This window comes from Salmo trutta, chromosome 26 (assembly GCF_901001165.1).
Source record: "Salmo trutta chromosome 26, fSalTru1.1, whole genome shotgun sequence".
NCBI lineage: Eukaryota > Metazoa > Chordata > Actinopteri > Salmoniformes > Salmonidae > Salmo > Salmo trutta.
Window position 1 is genome coordinate 15,305,441 of NC_042982.1, and position 22,725 is coordinate 15,328,165.

The 22,725-nt window shown below is 43.1% G+C and overlaps 1 protein-coding gene across 2 annotated transcripts in view; it reads right to left on the reverse strand.

Annotated features, from left to right (window-relative positions):
• Positions 1-22,725, reverse strand: part of LOC115163232 (alpha-2-macroglobulin) — a 32,428-nt gene that overhangs the window by 1,663 nt on the left and 8,040 nt on the right. For both annotated transcript variants that reach the window (XM_029714954.1, XM_029714953.1), the window contains exons 14-33: positions 20,888-21,033; positions 20,562-20,711; positions 20,033-20,182; positions 19,742-19,829; positions 19,399-19,549; positions 13,652-13,877; positions 13,343-13,469; positions 13,095-13,216; positions 12,953-13,004; positions 12,785-12,868; positions 12,446-12,622; positions 11,922-11,997; positions 11,554-11,710; positions 11,336-11,410; positions 10,788-10,950; positions 10,285-10,475; positions 9,792-10,007; positions 9,477-9,601; positions 3,061-3,151; positions 2,839-2,907 (exon numbers count right to left, since the gene is read on the reverse strand). In XM_029714954.1, the coding sequence (XP_029570814.1) occupies positions 2,839-2,907; positions 3,061-3,151; positions 9,477-9,601; positions 9,792-10,007; positions 10,285-10,475; positions 10,788-10,950; positions 11,336-11,410; positions 11,554-11,710; positions 11,922-11,997; positions 12,446-12,622; positions 12,785-12,868; positions 12,953-13,004; positions 13,095-13,216; positions 13,343-13,469; positions 13,652-13,877; positions 19,399-19,549; positions 19,742-19,829; positions 20,033-20,182; positions 20,562-20,711; positions 20,888-21,033 (2,636 nt within the window). The remainder of the gene's footprint in view (positions 1-2,838; positions 2,908-3,060; positions 3,152-9,476; positions 9,602-9,791; positions 10,008-10,284; positions 10,476-10,787; positions 10,951-11,335; positions 11,411-11,553; positions 11,711-11,921; positions 11,998-12,445; positions 12,623-12,784; positions 12,869-12,952; positions 13,005-13,094; positions 13,217-13,342; positions 13,470-13,651; positions 13,878-19,398; positions 19,550-19,741; positions 19,830-20,032; positions 20,183-20,561; positions 20,712-20,887; positions 21,034-22,725) is intronic.

A 22,725-nucleotide genomic window follows, 5' to 3' on the forward strand; every position in this document is an offset into this window, starting at 1 on the left:
ATAAGACTGTATCATCTGCATAGAAATTGATGAGAGAGCTTCCTACTGCCTGAGCTATGTTGTTGATGTAAATTGAGAAGTGTGGAGCTTAGGATTGAGCGTTGGGGTACTCCCTTGATAACAGGCAGTGGCTGAGACAGCAGATTTTCTGACTTTATACATTGCACTCTTTGAGAGAGGTCATTAGCAAACCAGACCAAAGACCCCTCAGAGACAGCAATAGTCCTTAGCCAGCAGAAACCAGATTGCGTACCCGAGAGAATACTAAAGACATCAAGAAAGCCAGTCAAGTTTTTCCAACACTTTTGATAAAAAGGGCAAAATAGAAATATGCCTATAACAGTTAGGATCAGCTTGATCTCCCCCTTTAAATAAAGGACGAACTGTGGCTGCCTTAAAAGCAATGGGAACCTTCCCAGAAAGAAGAGACATGTTAAAAAGGTTGGAGATAGGCTTGGCGACGATAGGGGCAGCAACCTTAAAGAAGAAAGGGTCTAAACCATCTGACCCAGATGGTTTTTTGGGGTCAAGTTTAAGGAGCTCAGGTGCATCCTGTTTCCATTGATCATCCTTGAGATGTTTCTACAACTTCATTGGAGTCCACCTGTGGTAAATTCAATTAATAGGACATGATTTGGAAAGGCACACACCTGTCTAGATAAGGTCCCACAGTGATTGTCAGAACAAAAACCAAGCCAAGAGGGTGAAGCAATTGTCTGTAGAGCTCTGAGACAGGATTGTGTTGAGGCACAGATCTGGGGAAGGGTACCAAAAAATGTCTGCAGCATTGAAGGTCTCCAAGAACACAGTGGCCTCCATCATTCTTAAATGTAAGAAGTTTGGAACCACCAAGACTCTTGCTAGAGCTGGCCGCCCAGCCAAACTGAGCAATCGAGGGAGAAGGGCCTTGGTCAGGGAGGTGATCAAGAACCCGATGGTCACTCTGACAGAGCTCCAGAGTTCCTCTGTGGGGATGGGAGAACCTTCCAGAAGGACAACCATCTCTGCAGCACTTCACCAATCAGGCCTTTATGGTAGAGTGGCCAGATGGAAGCCACTCCTCAGTAAAAGGCACATTACAGCCTGCTTGGAGTTTTCCTCTCAGACCATGAGAAACAATATTCTCTGGTCTGATGAAACCAAGATTCAACTGTTTGGCCTGAATGCCAAGCGTCACAAACCTGGCACCATCCCTAAGGTGAAGCATGGTGGTGGCAGAATCATGCTGTGGGGATGTTTATTAGTGACAGGGACTGGAAGACTAGTCTGGATCGAGGCAAAGATGAACAGAGCAAAGTACAGAGAGATCTTTGATGAAAACCTTCCTCAGACCACTCAGGACCTCAGACTGGGGCGAAGGATCACCTTGCAACAGAACAACGACCCTAAGCACACAGCAAAGACAATGCAGGAGTGGCTTCGGACAAGTCTCTGAATGTCCTTGACTGGCCCGACCACGCCCGGACTTGAACCTGATCTAACATTTCCGGAGAGACCTGAAAATAGCTGTGCAGCAATGCTCCCCATCCAACCTGACAGAGCTTGAGAGGATCTGCAGAGAAGAACGTGATAAACTCCCCAAATACAGGTGTGCCAAGCTTGTAGCGTCATACCCAAGAAGACTTGATACTGTAATCGATGCCAAAAGTTCTTCAGCAAAGTACTGAGAAAAGGGTCTGAATACTTATGTAAATGTGATATTTTCTTTTTTTATTTGCTTTGTCATTATGGGGTATTGTGTGTAGATTGATTAGGGATAAACACTATGTCATTTTTTTTATAAGGCTGTAATGTAACAAAATGTGGAAAAAGTCAAGGGATCTGAATACTTTCCGGAGGCACTGCATATCCATTGTTTTTGTCCAAATGTCTCAAGGTCGGTAAATTTGGTTGGGAATCATTGATGGACAGCAATATTCAAATCTTGTCTCAGATTTTTTTTAAGTAGATTTAAATCAGGATGGAGACTTGACCATTCAGGAACACAACACCTATTGGAAAGACATTCTGTTGTGTCTTTGGCATTATAAATTGTGTAATTGTCCCGCAGAAAAATACAACTTCAACCCAGGGTAAGGTTTGGGGGGGTGGGTTGGTTTCCTCTAACTTTTTACCTGGACTTTGCTCCTTTCATATTTATTTTGATCCTAGAAAACTCCCGTTCCCTGCCGGTGACAAGCATAACCATAACATGATGCTGCCACCACAATACTAGAAAATACGAAGGGAACAACAACATTGCATTCACAACACATTACTGGCCTATATGACAAAGTGAAAAAAAATAAAGTCTGTGTTAAAAAAATCCACTCCAAATCATCCATTATGTTTGAAACAAGGCTGTTAAGTAATACTGCAAGACAACATGGCAAAGACATTAACGTTGTGGCCTAAATGAAAAACTACAGGTTTGGGTCAAATCCAATACAACACAGAGAGAAACCCTCTATATTCTCCAGTAGTGGCAGCATCATGTTATGAGTATGCTTGTCACTGGAAGGGACTGGAGAGTTTGTCAGGATCAAAGTAAATATGAAAGGCCCAAAACCCAGGTAAAAGAAAACTCCCCTCAATCTTCTGAAAACCTAACCCTGGGATAGAGTTCTGTTGTTCAGAGAGACAATTAAACAAATGTTTATGCCAAAGACCAGAATTGCTTACCAAAAGGTGTTAAGCGTGTTCCTGAATGGTCTAAAATGTGAAAATCAGAGACAAGATTTGAATATTGCTCTCGATCAATGATTCTTAACCAAAGCAATTTTGACAGAAACAATGGGCATATGTTGCCCTAAGAGTTGTGCGAAGTTGATAGAATGGATAATTTGATTTTGGTCTCACCTCTGTCAAGTACATTAACACATGGTCATCTTTAGCATCAACACGATCCACAAAAAGTGAACTCCTGAGCTGTGAAGACAAGCCATACATGTTATTCATATTGCATTAACAACAACGTTCAGTTTCATAAAGATTCACAGGTGAAAGAGGCAAGAGCTACTATACATGGAAAAAGGTCACAGGTAACACCATAAACGAACGTATGTTATGACAAAAACTCACCCTCCCCAAAGACTCTGGGTCTGGGACAAACCCAGACAGCATTTTCAAATCCACTATAATCATATTGGTGGTCAGCTCCTTTCCATGATATCTGTGAAAGCAAAGAGTTGCCTGTCATATTTTTATTTTATCTTTATTTAACCAGGTAGGCTAGTTGAGAACAAGTTCTCATTTGCAACTGCGACCTGGCCAAGATAAAGCATAGCAGTTAGACACATACAACACAGAGTTACACATGGAATGAACAAAACATACAGTCAGTAATACTATAGTAGAAAAAAATAAAACAAAAAGTCTATATACAGTGAGTGCAAATTAAGTAAAATAAGGGAATTAAGGCAATAAATAGGCCATGGTGGCAAAGTAATTGCAATATGGCAATTAAACACTGGAATGGTAGATGTGCAAAAGATGGATGTGCAAGTAGAGATACTGGGGTGGAAAAGGAGCAGAATAAATAAATAAATACAGTATGGGGATGAGGTAGATAGATGGGCAGTATACAGATGGGCTATGAACAGGTGCAGTGATCTGTGAGCTGCTCTGACAGCTGGTGCTTAAAGCTAGTGAGGGAGATGGGAATCTCCAGCTTCAGAGATTTTTGCAGTTCGTTCCAGTCATTGGCAGCAGAGAACTGGAAGGAAAGGCGACCAAAGGAGGAATTGGTTTTGGGGGTGACCAGTGAGATATACCTGCTGGAGCGCGTGCTACGAGTGGGTGCTGCTATGGTGACCAGCGAGCTGAGATAAGGCGGGGCTTTACCTAGTAGAGACTTGTAGATAACCTGTAGCCAGTGGGTTTGGCGACGAGTATGAAGTGAGGGCCAGCCAACGAGAGCGTATAGGTTGCAATGGTGGGTAGTGTATGGGGCTTTGGTGACAAAACGGATGGCACTGTGATAGACTGCATCCAGTTTGTTGAGTAGAGTGTTGGAGGCTATTTTATAGATGACATCGCCGAAGTCGAGGATCGGTAGGATGGTCAGTTTTACGAGGGTATGTTTGGCAGCATGAGTGAAGGATGCTTTGTTGCGAAATAGGAAGCCGATTCAAGATTTAATTTTGGATTGGAGATGCTTAATATGAGTCTGGAAGGAGAGTTTACAGTCTAGCCAGACACCCAGGTATTTGTAGTTATCCACATATTGTAGTGATGCTGGATGGGCGGGCAGGTGCGGGCAATGATCGGTTGAATAGCATGCATTTAGTTTTATTTGCGTTTAAGAGCAGTTGGAGGCAACGGAAGGAGAGTTGTATGGCATTGAAGCTCGTCTGGAGGTTAGTTAACACAGTGTCCAAAGAAGGGCCAGAAGTATACAGAATGGTGTCGTCTGCGTAGAGGTGGATCAGAGACTCACTAGCAGCAAGAGCGACATCATTGATGTATACAGAGAAGAGAGTCGGCCCAAGAATTGAACCCTGTGGCACCCCCATAGAGACTTCCAGAGGTCCGGACAACAGGCCCTCCGATTTGACACACTGAGCTTGATCAGAGAAGTAGTTGGTGAACCAGGCAAGGCAATCATTTGAGAAACCAAGGCTGTTGAGTCTGCCAATAAGAATGTGGTGATTGACAGAGTCGAAAGCCAAAATATCTAAGTTTGATTTTGACAAGTGCTTGTAATAATCCAATGAATGGTTACTTTGACTATTTACCCATAAAAAACATGGTTGCCTGATATGCTTTCTTACTGTTACCGATCCATGCCTATGTACAAACTAGAAGTGAAATTACCTATACATACAGTGCCCTCTGTAATTATTGGGACAGCGAAGCATTTCTTTAAATCAAACAATGACTATGAGGATTAAGTGCAGACTTTCAGCTTTAGAAATTACAGCACTTTTTGTACATAGTCTCCCCATTTTAGGGGTCCAAAGTAGGCTATTGGGAAAAATTCACTTATATGTGTATTAAAGTAGTACAAAGTTAAGTATTTGGTCCAATATTCATAGCACACAATGACTACATCAAGCTTGTGACTCTATAAATTAGTTGGATGCATTTGCTGTTTGTTTTGGTTGTGTTTCAGATTATTTTGTGCCCAATAAAATGAATGGTAAATAATGTATTGTGTAATTGAGTCACTTTTATTGTAAATAAGAATATAATATTTTTCTAAACACTTCTATATACATGTGGATGCTACTATGATTACGGATAATCCTTAATGAATCGTAAATAATGATGAGTGAGAAAGTTAAAGACACAAAAATATCAAACCCCCTAAAAATACTGAACTCCCTGTTATTGTTATGGTGAGAGGTTAGCATCTCTTGGGGGTATGCTATTTGTGAGTATGTAACTTTCTCACTCAATCATTATTCACAATTCATTCATGATTATCTGTAATCATGGTACATCATACTCTTTGGAATTCCAATTTGAGCAGCAGCAGCTGAAAAATGAGCTCCTACAAATATTGAAATTTACATGGTTTTTAGAGTGAAGTACATCGGAAAAAATCAAAAGAAAACTGCAAGACTGAATAGGAGAAAAAACAAGCAACAAACAAAGAAGATAGGCTTTTGAAAAAAGTTACTATTTTTCATAAAATTGTAGTTATCTTAGCTAGCTGAATTGTTTACCAGTTGCTAAGCAGTTGCTAGGGACTCTTTTGGAAGAAGCTAGCTAGCTAACGAAGAATAACAAAGAATATCTAGTTAACAGAAGAAAATCAGGACAGAAGAAAAAGGATATCAAAGTGAAACAGTTCTCTAAAGACACAAGAGACAATAATACAAGAAACAACACTTCTGTAGCTTGTCAACTATGTGTCTGTCTATCCCTGTTCTCTCCCCTCTGCACAGGCCATACAAACGCTTCACACCGCGTGGCTGCTGCCACTCTAACCTGGTGGTCCCAGAGCGCACGACCCACGTGGAGTTCCAGGTCTCCGGCAGCCTCTGGAACTGCCGGTCTGCGGCCAACAAGGCTGAGTTCATCTCAGCCTATGCTACCCTCCAGTCCCTAGACTTCCTGGCACTGACGGAAACATGGATTACCACAGATAACACTGCTACTCCTACTGCTCTCTCCTCGTCTGCCCACGTGTTCTCGCATACCCCTAGAGCATCGAGCCAGCGGGGTGGTGGCACTGGAATCCTCATCTCTCCCAAGTGGACATTCTCTCTTTCTCCCCTGACCCATCTGTCTATCTCCTCATTTGAATTCCATGCTGTCACAGTTACCAGCCCTTTCAAGCTTAACATCCTTATCATTTATCGCCCTCCAGGTTCCCTTGGAGAGTTCATCAATGAGCTTGACGCCTTGATAAGTTCCTTTCCTGAGGATGGCTCACCTCTCACAGTTCTGGGTGACTTTAACCTCCCCACGTCTACCTTTGACTCATTCCTCTCTGCCTCCTTCTTTCCACTCCTCTCCTCTTTTGACCTCAACCTCTCACCTTCCCCCCTACTCACAAGGCAGGCAATACGCTTGACCTCATCTTTACTAGATGCTGTTCTTCCACTAATCTCATTGCAACTCCCCTCCAAATCTCCGACCACTACCTTGTATCCTTTTCCCTCTCGCTCTCATCCAACACTTCTCACTCTGCCCCTACTCGGATGGTATTGCGCCGTCCCAACCTTCGCTCTCTCTCTCCCGCTACTCTCTCCTCTTCCATCCTATCATCTCTTCCCTCTGCTCAAACCTTCTCCAACCTATCTCCTGATTCTGCCTCCTCAACCCTCCTCTCCTCCCTTTCTGCATCCTTTGATTTTCTCTGTCCCCTATCCTCCAGGCCGGCTCGGTCCTCCCCTCCTGCTCCGTGGCTCGACGACTCACTGCGAGCTCACAGAACAGGGCTCCGGACAGCCGAGCGGAAATGGAGGAAAACTCGCCTCCCTGCGGACCTGGCAACCTTTCACTCCCTCCTCTCTACATTCTCCTCTTCCGTCTCTGCTGCTAAAGCCACTTTCTACCACTCTAAATTCCAAGCATCTGCCTCTAACCCTAGGAAGCTCTTTGCTACCTTCTCCTCCCTCCTGAATCCTCCTCCCCCTCCCCCCCTCCTCCCTCTCTGCGGATGACTTCGTCAACCATTTTGAAAAGAAGGTTGACGATATCCGATCCTCGTTTGCTAAGTCAAACGACACCGCTAGTCCTGCTCACACTGCCCTACCCTGTGCTTTGACCTCTTTCTCCCCTCTCTCTCCAGATGAAATCTCGCGTCTTGTGACGGCCGGCCGCCCAACAACCTGCCCACTTGACCCTATCCCCTCCTCTCTTCTCCAGACCATTTCCGGAGACCTTCTCCCCTACCTCACCTCGCTCATCAACTCATCCTTGACCGCTGGTTACGTCCCTTCCGTCTTCAAGAGAGCGAGAGTTGCACCCCTTCTGAAAAAACCTACACTCGATCCCTCCCATGTCAACAACTACAGACCAGTATCCCTTCTTTTTTTTCTCTCCAAAACTCTTGAACGTGCCGTCCTTGGCCAGCTCTCCTGCTATCTCTCTCAGAATGACCTTCTTGATCCTAATCAGTCAGGTTTCAAGACTGGGCATTCAACTGAGACTGCTCTTCTCTGTGTCACGGAGGCTCTCCGCACTGCTAAAGCTAACTCTCTCTCCTCTGCTCTCATCCTTCTAGACCTATCTGCTGCCTTTGATACTGTGAACCATCAGATCCTCCTCTCCACCCTCTCCGAGTTGGGCATCTCCGGCGCGGCCCACACTTGGATTGCGTCCTACCTGACAGGTCGCTCCTACCAGGTGGCGTGGCGAGAAACTGTCTCCGCACCACGCGCTCTCACCACTGGTGTCCCCCAGGGTTCTGTTCTAGGCCCTCTCCTATTCTCGCTATACACCAAGTCACTTGGCTCTGTCATATCCTCACATGGTCTCTCCTATCATTGCTATGCAGACGACACACAATTAATCTTCTCCTTTCCCCCTTCTGATAACCAGGCGGCGAATCGCATCTCTGCAGGTCTGGCAGACATATCAGTGTGGATGACAGATCACCACCTCAAGCTGAACCTCGGCAAGACGGAGCTGCTCTTCCTCCCGGGGAAGGACTGCCCGTTCCACGATCTCGCCATCACGGTTGACAACTCCCTTGTGTCCTCCTCCCAGAATGCTAAGAACCTTGGCGTGATCCTGGACAACACCCTGTCGTTCTCCACTAACATCAAGGCGGTGACCCGATCCTGTAGGTTCATGCTCTACAACATTCGCAGAGTACGACCCTGCCTCACACAGGAAGCGACGCAGGTCCTAATCCAGGCACTTGTCATCTCCCGTCTGGATTACTGCAACTCGCTGTTGGCTGGGCTCCCTGCCTGTGCCATTAAACCCCTACAACTCATCCAGAACGCCGCAGCCCGTCTGGTGTTCAACCTTCCCAAGTTCTCTCACGTCACCCCGCTCCTCCGCTCTCTCCACTGGCTTCCAGTTGAAGCTCGCATCCGCTACAAGACCATGGTGCTTGCCTACGGAGCTGTGAGGGGAACGGCACCTCCATACCTTCAGGCTCTGATCAGGCCCTACACCCAAACAAGGGCACTGCGTTCATCCACCTCTGGCCTGCTGGCCCCCCTACCTCTGAGGAAGCACGGTTCCCGCTCAGCCCAGTCCAAACTGTTCGCTGCTCTGGCACCCCAATGGTGGAACAAGCTCCCTCACGACGCCAGGACAGCGGAGTCAATCACCACCTTCCGGAGACACCTGAAACCCCACCTCTTTAAGGAATACCTGGGATAGGATAAAGTAATCCTTCTAACCCCCCCCCCACCTTAAAAGATTTAGATGCACTATTGTAAAGTGGTTGTTCCACTGGATATCATAAGGTGAATGCACCAATTTGTAAGTCGCTCTGGATAAGAGCGTCTGCTAAATGACTTAAATGTAAATGTAATGGTAGCATCAACATTAATATAGAAGTGTTTAGAAACATATTCTATTCTTATTTACAATAAAACTGACTCCAAAATGGCACAATACATTATTTACCATACATTTATATTGGGCACAAAATAATCTGAAACAAAAAGGAAATGCATCCAACAAATTTGTAGCGTTAATATGGGACCAAGTACTTAACTTTTTACTACATTAATAAACATATACGTGAATTTGTCCCGATACTTTTGGTTCCCTAAAATTGGGGGACTATGTACAAAACACACTGTAACTTCAACACGATGTTAATACCACACTTTAACCTCATAGTCATTGTTTTATTTCAAATCCACACTTTTGGAGTACAGAGCCAAATGAAGAAAAAATGCTTCCTTGTCCCAATAATTACAGAGGGCACTATAGGTATAATAACATCAATTCAATTGGGTCAGATACATTCTGTAAGACAGGCTCCAAAAAAACACTGGAGTGTCATCATTGATCTGATTCAAATAATAAACTGATTGAAAGAATGCTTCTGTGAATGCAAATAAGTCATTCATTCTTACTGAGACTGGAGTTTCAGCGTGACTCTGGGTCTCAAAGAGTTACTGTTGCAGTCCACCTCTGGCTTCACCTGGATACTGAGCGTTGTGCTGTCAGTAGGAGTAGGGATGTTGTAGTGGAGCGCCACCTGGGAAAGAGGAAAGAACAAGTCAGGGAAACCATCATGTCCAAACATATACATTTTAAAAGACAGCGAAAAATAAACATTTCATAAACTAAATATCAAGCCAGACAAAGTTTCTTAAACGTTTGAACTTCGCAGTAATATACAAAACCATATCTTGCACTTTAGTATTGGGAGGAGCGCATTCACTGACCTGCACTGAGGCACAAGCACTGCCCTTTACTTCCACGCTGTACCTCCCTTCTGTGTCCTGCAGCGCCCTCTCCTGGTAGAGAAGCTTGTTGTTTTGGTTCACTTCGAAGAGGTGCTGTGCCCCACTGGGACACTGTACTGTGACTGTGCTGGCACCCTCTCTACTGTACACCCTGGTGGAGTAGAGAGCCAGGGCTTGGAGGGCCACCACTGTGTCCTAAACACACACACCAACAGACCACAGACAAATGTGTTCAAAATGAATGAAAATACCACATTTACAGAAAGGGGGGATTTTTACATTGATCTGTTACTAGAGTGACTATTTCCATCCATTATGATTTCTTGGCTCCATTTTAGTGGAAGTTATCCTTGCCAGGCTTGACATGACAAGAAGCACATACATGCCTGTTGTGAAGTCAAGGTAATAATGCCTCACTACTAGTGCACAGCACAGGGTGCCAGTTCAGAACGGAGGTGTTTTGGAAATATACCTGTGTGGAAGAGAAGCCTCCGTAGGCGTTCTGCTGTCTCACCAGCCACCTGACGATGCGGGAGGCGTAGCCCAGGTCAGTGGTAGACAGAGGGGAGGCACTGAGGGAAGCCAGCAGAACATAGGAGCTGATTTCCACCGCCAGGGAGGCTGAGGTCTCTGAGGAGGTCTGAGTCCAGTGCAGAAGACCCCCTGAGGGATGAGTAGTACACACACACACACACACATAATAGGGACTAGCTTATTCATCATAATAAAAGATACAAAGTTCTTATCTGACCTACCCAATTCATTTTATGACTTAAAGTGAATTAAATTACAGACACCTGAGTTCAAATTGTATTTGTGTTCTATAAAATAGTTTGGGTGTTTGATTGAGCTTATCTGGAGTGCCAGACGGAGGAGGGTTTGCACTTTTGGGATTACGCCATTGGGTCCATTGCCCAGGTAAGCTCAATGAAAGCAAGACAGCACAAAAAGATGTTGGACCGTGATAAGTCTCACCTTCTTGTAATGAGATCGTGTCCAGATGCTGCAGAAGCTGAGCCCGGGTCTCCATGTCCCCTGCCAGGGTAAAGGTGTAGGCCAGCAGAGCAGTAGTGTAAGTGTTGGACAAATCACTGGTGGAGTTCCTCAGGCAAGACAAGCTGCTGTACACAACAGGATCCTGGAGCAGAAAATAACAGAGCAGCACATTAAGAGACACGTTAGCCTGGTCCCAGATCTGTTTGTAATGGCAAGGCAATACAAAGAGATCTGGGATCCGGCTAAACACATTCATGCTGGAGCACTTTTCGTTTTTCAGTTTACAGTATTATAACTATGCCTGTACTTTATTTGTTAACAGCACACTGTCATTCAGGACTGCTTATGGTAACAGCTATTCTTATTTCTATTCCATATGCTACTTTCAGATAATTATTTACACAGAACTCACTACATTTTAGAATCTCTAAATGACAGTTGACATAAGATGTATACAACAGACTTCATACAGGAGGCTAAATCAGTTTCCTGTAATGGATGCTGTCGTAGTGAGAAATGCTACGTACCGACAATGACATGTTGAGCTCCAGCATTGAAGATGTGATGTAGGCCGTCAGCGTGACTTCATCTGTCACCCCACCCTACAAAACAATATGTTAAATACTAAAACATGTGTAAACTGTAGCCTGATACAATTCTGTAGAAATCATAATTCCCAAATTTATGGCTGGTCTGACGAGACGTAAAACGACATCTTCTATCAGTTTATTATCAATATAAATACCTTCATTCTGTTGTTAAAGAGTTTCCCCAATCTGACGAAACAGCCATGTTTGTCTTGTTGACGTTCCAACCAAGTCTTGGACTGCTCAAGTTTTGCCGGGTCAATATAAATGAAAGACTTTGCTTTGCCAAAGGATCTCAAAACAAAAGCAGTCAGCCTGAGAAAAGAGAACTTGAATTAATACTCACATAAAGTTGTCATAAACATGACTTAGAGCTTGACACTACATGCAATGAGAGCTTATGTCAACTTATGTCACATCAATGGTCTCCCTGTCAGAGACAATGCCATTTGGTTGGTCAATACTTAATTGAAACAGACAGTTATGATGAGTTTACCAATAAGTGAATAACACATCCAATACTCACCAAGTGTTCCCTGAGCCTTGTCCAAATGTGCTGTATGCACCATCAACATGCTTGTAGTTCAGCTGCCTTTGGTAACCTGTCGGTGAGTTTTTAAAGCAAACAACAGTAACCAGGTGTGTTTTATAGACACTGAGAGTGCGCCCCAAATAGCACCCTATTCCCTAGTGTACTCTTTTTGCCAGGAAAATAGTAGTGCACTATGTAGGGAATAGAGTGCCATTTGGGATAAAAATCTATAATCTATAATCAAATGATTTTAGCAAAACATCTGGAAGTCCCTGCATGTGTTGGGTCACTGATGCTCTGTTGATAAGACACCGTGATGTCATCTATAGTGTAGCTCTATAATTTATATGAAACCAGGGTCATAGTCATTAGGGCATACCGTGGTGAAACGTTTAAAAATGTTCTTCAATGGAAAACAAAAACAAAGGGCTCTTATTGGACAAATCCAGCACTGTTTCAGACAGTTTTCATCCGTTTGGTGCCTAATCAATACGACCCATATTTTGAGGGGCTCTTACCACTAGTGAGGAACTTGGTGGCCTTGTCTCGGATGGCTGGAGTGAGCTGCTCTGTGTTCGTCAGGTACTCCAGGATGTAGATATTGGGGGCGAGGAGGGCCATATTCTGCTCTCCACACCCATACGGCATCTGCAACAGTCCATCCAGGTTCTTGAGGGCCCGACCCAGGATGTCCCCTACAGAGAAACATGGGACCTCCGTAAGATTATCCTCTTTAGGTCAGTGCCTAGTTAAATAGAAAAATAGAAACTACAATTTGCGAACAGCAGCATTATCATTGGAGAAAGGTACTTTTCCCACCACTACGCTTGTCTAAATAATACAATGGTTTATTTTACCCAGGACTGAGAGAGAAATTCGATCAGATCCATCCACCACGTTCTTGGGGAGTTGCAGTTCCACCTCCTCTGTCATAGTTACTCCTGTGGACACACAGATGATAAGATGAATGGAGATGATCAATTCAATCAAAGTGAACATTCAACGTTCATTCATTACTGACTGACCAGTTGGACACAGCAACCAGTTGTAGGTGTCGGTCTTCTCTGTTCCCTCAGCCTGAGAGGAGAGGATATTATTTTCAGTCAGGAGCAGTTACACTAGGTATCTGTACAACAGTATGTTCCGTCACAACAATAGGCTGCATACCTTCACCAGCAGGCTCTGTGTGACTGTGTCGATGCGTCCTCTCTCCGGTACGTTCACAATCTCATTGTCACACACAGCGTGGGACTGGACAGCCTCTGCACTAACAGACACATTCAAAACCCCTACACACACATTGACAGACAGAGTGCAGCACAGGTTACACAACATCCAAAATGGTGACAGAGTACACGACTCAGGCTGACATCCATTCTGCTGTTTGAACGGTTGAATGAAGACTGGTGATTTACCCAGGATAGAGGGTGCCATCGTCCAACTGAAGGTCTTTCGTCCATTGGCACACAAGCACGATGAGTACTGCACATCCTTCAAGGGTGTGAGAGTGTAGTCTAAGGAGTGAGCTGGAGTCACAGAAACCTGCCAAATAGGAACACTTGTAAAATAACATGGAAAACCCAAGACTGATACATTGGGTGTAAAAAAATATTAAAAATAAACACTGACCAGATAAACTGTAACAAAACAAAATACAAGAGTTTAAAAACAACTCAAGAAACTCATGAAACAACTCAAGAAACGATCATGATGCAGTGTCGTACCATGATGCACTTGGACAGGTAGTTAAACACAGTGGCCTTCAGCTCAAAGTGCTCTCCACGGATGATGGAGTAGGGCAGGGTTAGTTCCAGGAAGAAGGGCTGGAAGACAGTGAGCTCCACTGGAGGAGCCAGGCCGAAACCGCCAGGAGCCAGGCAGAATGCCTCTGTCTCCCAGGTGGTGATGGTGTCTGGAACTGTGAGGGGCACATCTGCTCTTCCAGATTCCCTGTAATACAGAGGTCAGAGTTCAAACAGAAAGCCATTAAGTGTTCCATTGAGAAAAATTGAGCCAATGGGGTAAATTGAACCACCCTTGTTTCTAGGAAACTATACACAAAATATATAATTTGAGTACATATTTAGGAAGAGGACATTTCAGGGAGTCTATAAAGGAAGAAACCACATAGAAAAAGTGGTAAGGAAGTTAGGTCCAAAAAACAGATTTTTGTAGGGTTTTTGGATAAATGCAGAAAATAAGGTCTGTGGTTAACACAGGTTTCAGAGATCTTAGAACTGTATGTTTTGCTCTATGAGATCATCTTCATCAGCTAACGTCAGTCTTGTGAATTTTGTAATGTAATAATAAAAGCACATAAATTACATAAATGATTCATATTTCATAAAGGTCATGTTAATTGACTGATATTATGTCACTGAACAAAACGTATAAGATCTCCTAAACCTGTGTTAACCTCAGACCTTATTTTCAGCGTTTATCCCAAAAATCCTATTCTTTCCCCATTCATTTTCCTTATATGAATGTCTGAACGAACCAGAGATAACTCTTTTCCGGGTATTAGGACTAATAGCTGGTGAGCTCTATGGCAAGTTGAGCAAATTGAAGTGTTTTCTTCCCAGGCGAACGGTTGGGTAGTAAAAGATTAATAGGGATTATGTAATCCGATTACAATAATAAACATTTTATGTTACATTCTTAAAAACAGCTGATTACTTTCGGGATGACTTAATCTAGTATCAATAGGAACATTTGATAAAACTCAATGCTTTCATTTACTCATCATCAAGACTTCTAACATGCTCTCAGAGATTCTATTGTTCTGCTGATTGCCCATCAAGGGTGGGTGGCTTCTGTTGTTGAAGGTAAGGCTTTCTAACATTTACACCTGGCCCACTGGTCAATCAGACAGTCGCCTGAACTATAGAGTTCCTGCTTGCTGCTTTGAAGCAGTGCAGTTTCTCTCGCTCTCTCCTTTTTCAAATGCTTTCAGATTGCACAATACTTCAAAATGTAGGTCTAATGGCGGGAAAACACAGTATTGTAGACCGTCATTGTAAATAAGAATTTGTTCTTAACTGACTTGCCTAGTTAAATAAAGGTTAAATTGAAAGCAACCACTATTGTTGCTGTTCAAGAGATAATGGGCCCAGGTTTCTGCTCTGAATTGTATTTAATATTGAACAAAGGGCAATATTAAAAAGGTGGGTGCATAGGCCTTTCAAGGTGCGTGCATAGCCATATACATTAAATGTACTGTTAGATATCAGTAAGAAGGCTAACTATTTGTAATAGGCTATAGTCAAATAATAACAACAATTAGAGTTAGCAATCTCCTAACCATTTCCTCAGGTGGTGAATTGGCCCCAAATGAATTAGCCTATGTGATATTAGTGGCAAAAAAAATGTAGACAAATAAATCTCTATTGAACAAAATATCTGAATATTCTGGAAAATTATTTTGATAGTAAAATAGTAACAACAATTGCCTAGTTGTCAAACCCCAAATGCATGACAATCACTGGTTCTTGAATCATACCATTTTAGCAGTTACGTTTTCAAATTGAACCTTTATTTAACTAGGCAAGTCAGTTAAGAACAAAACCTTATTTACAATGACGGCCTACTGGGGAACAGGGGTTAACTGCCTTGAGGGGCAGAACAACAGATTTTTAACTTGTCAGCTCAGGGATTCAATCCAGCAACCTTTTGTTTACTGGCCCAACACTAACCACTAGGCTACCTGCTGGTTACTGGCCCAACGCTCTAACCACTAGGCTACCTGCTGGTTACTGGCCCAACGCTCTAACCACTAGGCTACCTGCTGGTTACTGGCCCAACGCTCTAACCACTAGGCTACCTGCTGGTTACTGGCCCAACGCTCTAACCACTAGGCTACCTGCTGGTTACTGGCCCAACGCTCTAAACACTAGGCTACCTGCTGGTTACTGGCCCAACGCTCTAACCACTAGGCTACCTGCTGGTTACTGGCCCAACGCTCTAACCACTAGGCTACCTGCTGGTTACTGGCACAACGCTCTAACCACTAGGCTACCTGCTGGTTACTGGCCCAATGCTCTAACCACTAGGCTACCTGCTGGTTACTGGCCCAACGCTCTAACCACTAGGCTACCTGCTGGTTACTGGCCCAACGCTCTAACCACTAGGCTACCTGCTGGTTACTGGCCCAACGCTCTAACCACTAGGCTACCTGCTGGTTACTGGCCCAACGCTCTAACCACTAGGCTACCTGCTGGTTACTGGCACAACGCTCTAACCACTAGGCTACCTGCTGGTTACTGGCCCAACGCTCTAACCACTAGGCTACCTGCTGGTTACTGGCACAACGCACTAACCACTAGGCTACCTGCTGGTTACTGGCCCAACGCTCTAACCACTAAGCTACCTGCTGGTTACTGGCCCAATGCTCTAACCACTAGGCTACCTGCTGGTTACTGGCACAACGCTCTAACCACTAGGCTACCTGCTGGTTACTGGCCCAACGCTCTAACCACTAAGCTACCTGCCACCCCGCTTCTTAATGAAACACTTTGACGATGAGGCTATACATTTTTTCTATTGCGTGACCCCACAGTAATTGTGGCGCAACCAAATCATGGGTTGGTGCCACCAACTGAACATTTTAGTATGGAGCCATGTGACTATGCCCTTGCACATGCAGTAAGAATAGATAGAACACTAGTCCCCAATTTGGAAAAACCCATGTTACTCATTTTGAGTAATTCATTTTTTTGGGGGGGCGGGGGGCTGTTTTGCATTTTATTTTGGCATTATATGATGGTGGGGCAGCCAGCGGAAAATATGGAGCGTAGGGGTTGGTAATGTTCTCTAGTTGTGTCGTGTTTGGCTCAGTTTTCTGTCACTCATGGGAACACTACGTCTGGTACCAGGCACCATGACAGCCGTGAGTTGGGCAGGGAAGTGATCGCATGTGGCAAGCATTGATAAGGGGAGAGAGCTTTGGATTATGCATTAAGGGGGTTGAGGTCAGGTCAGGTCACCTTAAGGGAGAAGGAACGGTTTATTGCCCCATCACGTCGTCTTCCTGTCGAACCATAAAATATGTAAGGGTTGGAGAGAAAGAGGAAGTGCATCTAAATTGGAGTATATGTACCTGTGTTGGAGGAGACATGTTTTGTCTGATGCAGCTGTGTTGACCCTCTGGGAGAATAAACTTGGTTAAGCTTTCATAGTGTCCGTTTAGTTTTTTACTGAGAATTAAAACCTAACAGTAGAAAGCTATTTGTAGCCTTTGTGCCTCAACCTAATAATTTTTCCCCTCTTAATTTCGCCTACTGTTCTGACTTGGTGGTGCACATGTAGCCTATAACCTGTTTTAGAGAAATGTAATCATTGACTATTGTAAGAGCTTTCATTGTCTGCTTATATGCCCCCTTTATTTATCCTACAGTTCTGACTTGGTGTACAGGGAGAACACTGTAAGAATGGCCCATGTTCTGAATTATGTCGCCGTACATTTCAAAAGTGCTGAACAAATAGTTATATTGACTACGTCCGTCCTAGTTCGCTCATTAATGTCTTAATCAAAATAATGGATTGCATCTTATCTGCTTGTCATCCCCTTATGCCATAGTTTGTACATGTCAATTGTCAGTAGAAGCCACATTCGTTTAACTTCTATGGGCTACGTGGGACGCTACGTCCCACCTGCGGGACACAGTCAGTGAAATATCAGGGCAGCAAATTCAAAAACAACAAAATGTCATAATTCAACTGTCACGGGTGTCGTAATGTAAAGACCAAGGCGCAGCGGGTACGTGAATACTCATACTTATTTATTAAAGTGAACACGAAAAAACAATAAACGACAAGAACAGTTTTGCAGGCTAACTAAAAGCAGTGCAAAAACTACCCACAAACAAACAAGTGAAAACAAGCTCTTTAAATGTGACTCTCAATCAGGAACAACGATGAACAGCTGTTCCTGATCGAGAGCCACACAGACCACAAAGAAATATAACCACTAGAAAAACCCTAGAATACAAAAACCAGAACATACACCAAAACCCCGGAACACATAAATAAAACACCCCTCTACATACACATAACCCCCGAATCACATAAAACAATTACCCTCTGCCATGTCCTGACCAAACTACAATAACTAATACTCCCACTACTGGTCAGGACGTGACTTCAACTTTCTCAAACATAGAAATATTTTACACCATTTTAAAGATACACTTCTCCTTGATGTAACCACATTGTCCGATTTCAAAAAGGCTTTACAGCGAAAGCAAAACATTAGATTATGTTAGGACAGTAAATGACTTAAATGTAAATGTACATAGACAAAAATAATCACACAGCCATTTTCCAAGCAAGGACATGTGTCAATAAAACCCAAAACACAGCTAAATGAAGCACTAACCTTTGACGATCTTTATCAGATGACACTCCTAGGACATTATGTTACACAATACATGTATGTTTTGTTCGATAAATGTTTTGTTCTGAGTACATAGATCAGCCATCACAGAGAGCTATTCAGACACCTGCCAAGTTCGGGGCAACCTAAACTCAGAATTAGTATTATAAATATTCTCTTACCTTTGCTGATCTTCGTCAGAATGCACTCCCAGGACTGCTACTTCCACAAGAAATGTTGTTTTTGTTCGAAATAATCCATATTTATGTACAAATACCTCCGTTTTGTTCGTGCATACAGATCACTTATCCAAATGCATAACGCGCGAGCGCGGAACCAGAGACGAAAAGTAAAAATGTTCCATTACCGTACTTAGAAGCATGTCAAACGCTTTGGTGACAAAACGGACCGCACTGTGATAGACTGGATCTAATTTGCTGAGTAGAGTGTTACCCCATACCACTTTTTTGGACAAGCTATGTTTTCAATCTGTAATGTATACATTAATTCTGATCATTTCCAGGGATAAACAACATCCTGAAACATATGTCAATATCTTTGTTAGAAATAACACTATATTTCCCTTAAGAGTGTGATGCTGAATGTAAATAAAATCTAAATTTACCACACTCTCCCCTACTTTGTAATGCAGTTTAATGAGGTACAGGTTCCTAATCTACACGTGCGCAATTATGGAGCAAAACAGACAGGGTTGGCTTAGCTTGTTGACAACATCTAAACTATATTTTGCCTTCAAATGTCTATTGAAAACATAAATACATTTGCACAATGAGCACTTGTTGTCTCAAATACATCGTTACAGTTGTTGGTTAGCTATCTAGCAAATGTTTGCCATATTAGCATAGACATGACATGAGTCAAAACACCTCGAAACAAGACATGGCATCAATAACAAGATAAAACGAGCTGAAACGAGACACTTACGATTCCCCACATGGCAGCCTCTTGTTATTGTTGCTAACTATCTGACCGTTCAGAATCATAACATCACCTTCTGCCTCATCAATGTGCGCATTATTTTTATGACGTTGTCAGCCAACCTGTCTATTATACAACAGCCTCACTGTGCAGTGCTCTTACCCAACTTCCACAAGATCCCATATCCACGTCTCAGGGAAGAACGTACGGACCGTCTGTATGGGTGACAGAGGTGCAGAGCTACCGAATCCTTTAGCTTGACCCACTAAAAGTCTGTCCATGGTTCTACGGTTAGAGTAGCCTACATAGTATACTAAAACAAAACATAGTCATTATTCTCGTGTTAGAATCAACCTGATCAAACCAGACCGAATCCTGTGGTCACTGGTGATGCATGCAGTGTTCAGACTGTTTTAACCACGCTATGTTAGAATAACATTTCCAAAGATTCACCAAAGACTTCTGGCAATGACAAGAGTAAGAGATGGTAAGAATGACATCTCACCATGGGAACGATGGTACTGGTTTCCCTTATAACTTAGGCAGGAAGGTACTCTTAGAACCAGATTAGTTGCCAGCTTCAGTCCCAGTTTCTAGAAATCACAAACATGTGAGCTCGATATTAATGAATGTCTCAGTTTTATTTTTCTATTCAAAATGTGTGTTTTTTGCTTCAAACTGGCTATTTTAGAAATTGATCATTTAAGGAGATGAATGCATGGTAACAGTATGGTAACTGATTCTTACGAGAGGGGAAAAGAGGCTTCAAGTTAAGAGAAAACAAGGCAGAAGTTACCTTAAAAACTTCATATGGTTCATTTTTCTCCTCAGTTTGTCCTGGGTATGGCATTATAGATCTCCTTGGTCTTACATGTAAACATGCTACTGGATCTTCAAGCTGGTAGGGAATGTTTGTTGTCGCCTTGACTGGTAACAAATGAAATATCTGGAATGGGACAATAAGGAGACGTGAAATGACCTTGTTCATTGGGCACCAAACAGAAGGCAGGGACTACTTGGACTTGTCAAATAAGAAATGCTCAATTTTGTTTTCCATTGCTAAACGTTTTTAATGCTTTCCGAGCCCTAATGAACCCAACCCAGAATATGAACATGAATATGAACAGAATATGAACCAATAGGGAGGTGCTTTTCAGTTACTTTAATGAAAGCACACCAAATGGCCAACAGTGAACAGACCCACTCCAAGTCTGCCGTTGTCACTTCTTAGTCCCCCAAAGCTGGTTGTATTGCCAGCACCACAAAAGCTGTTTATATGGTGGTACTGTATGACCGTTGATATTCACTACACCGAGCTGTGTTACCTTGTCAGCATCCAGCCTCTTCCCTGGCTCCATGATGTGAACACTCTTGTCCACAGCACTGAGGCCACAGAGGGAGCCGGGCTGGGCCGAGAGCTGCAGGGTGTTCTTCTCCCCTGGAACTGCTTTTGAGGGTGAGAACTCCACCGACACCTGGTGCATATGACATACATGTGTACATTATACACCTTTATACAAGGAATGATATCTATGTGCATGGAAATATTTGACACTTTTTATACCTTCCATAAAATGAACATAGTATGTTTGTGATGTGCAGAAGTCAGAGGGTATAACACACGAAGAAGCATGCCCACATATACACACACCTTGTGGCTGAAGCATTTCTCAGTGGGGAAGTTCATGCTGTGGGCGATGACAGTCTCACTGGGTAGCATACTGTACACAAGCACCTGTACCACAGGCGCCATCTCTGGAACCACTGCCAACTTCAAAGTAACTTCACCCTCAGTTGCTGTAACGCAAGAGCTTGTCACACTGAGTACGTTTACATGCATAGTAATAATTAGATAATCAGTTTACTATGGCAGATTATGCAGTAGTCACTTTACTCTGTTTATTTTAATCGGCGTATGGTCAAAATCGATGAAAGCTTACGCCTATTAAAACACAAGGACATATAAACGTTAGGTATGCACAAAATATGCCCCAAAACATGCATGCGCCAGTTTTCACGCAAAAGTTGGTATTTATAAAAACTGATCTTGAAGTGAGAATATGCTTATTATCCTCCTGCAAACTCCAGACCATGCGAATGTACAGTTTCTAGTGGTTAAAGTATTGCATTGCAAGAAGGCAAAAGTAGTTTATAGCCTTGTGCAGGAATAAATGACGCTCATATTCATAACAAAAAACAGGTAGCTACATATAACAAGATGCAATCACTTGCCCTTAGTGAGAAGACCAAATATTTATTTTATCTTTGCATTCTAAAGTAATAGGAAATAGATGCTTATTTCATTTCATTTCCATGATCATTGCAGAATAAACCCTCACCTTTTCTGACCACATGGTTTCATAGGCTAGTCGCAAAATAGCCCCTAGGCCTACAACAAGTTAGGATAGGCTACCGTTCATCCCATCTCTCATTTCATTGGACCCACTTCAGAATAAATGGATAAGCTATTTCAAGTATTTTTTTTATTTAACCTTTATTTAACTAGGCAAGTCAGTTAAGAAAAAAATATTATTTACAATGAAGGCCTACCAAACCAAACCTTCCCCAAACTGGGACGACACTGGGCCAATTGTGCGCTGCCCTATGGGACTCCCGCTCACGGCCGGTTGTGACACAGCCTGGGAACAAACCAGGATCTGTAGTGACGCCTCTAGCACTGCAATGCAGTACCTTAGACCGCTGCGCCACTCGGGAGGCGATCCGATTCGAAGCACAGTTTAATGATAGAACAGACAGTTCACCTTTTTCCTTGACTTTTGTAGGCGTCTGAATACAGTAATGTCGAATTTCTCTTGTTGACAATATTCCATTTATTAACATAATACATATACCATAACCATTGCAGAATACTTTTCCTGGCATGATGAGCTCATATTCCCGAAGTAGCCATACAACAAATTACCATGCGCATCTCTCATTTATTGAGCCTATTAGATAGGCTATTCTATTGTAATTTCACGTTTTTACTCAATGCATCAGGCAGGGAGCCCTTAACAGGTGAACAGCAGTTGATCTTTAGCATTGAAGTGTGTAGGCTACCACTGTAAGTAGGCCTACCGTAGTTTTCATTGTAGACAATGTTTCAGAATTCGTGGGCAGTGCATCATATTTAAGTTCGGGAAAAAATGAATGCAAAACATTATTGCATTCAAACCATCTGTTCACAGGTCCACTACAGTTTGCTATTGTTTTTGTCTTTCAGAAACAGTCAGCTAGCCTACAGCAAATGTCACTGCAAAGAAGCAATTCTGCCAACACCTCCAAAGACATTTAATCAAGTTCGCCATTGCTATTTAATTTAGATACTGTCTTGGCCTAATTCCAATATTTTGAAAGTATACAGCCAATAAGGGCGTTACTGTCACCATACACGTTGAATGATGAGCGTTTTCCAGGTGGAGTTATAATGCTGGTTCACGCACAGTTTAAAGACAGGTCTAGCTCATAACGGGTGTGCGCCTAGCTTAT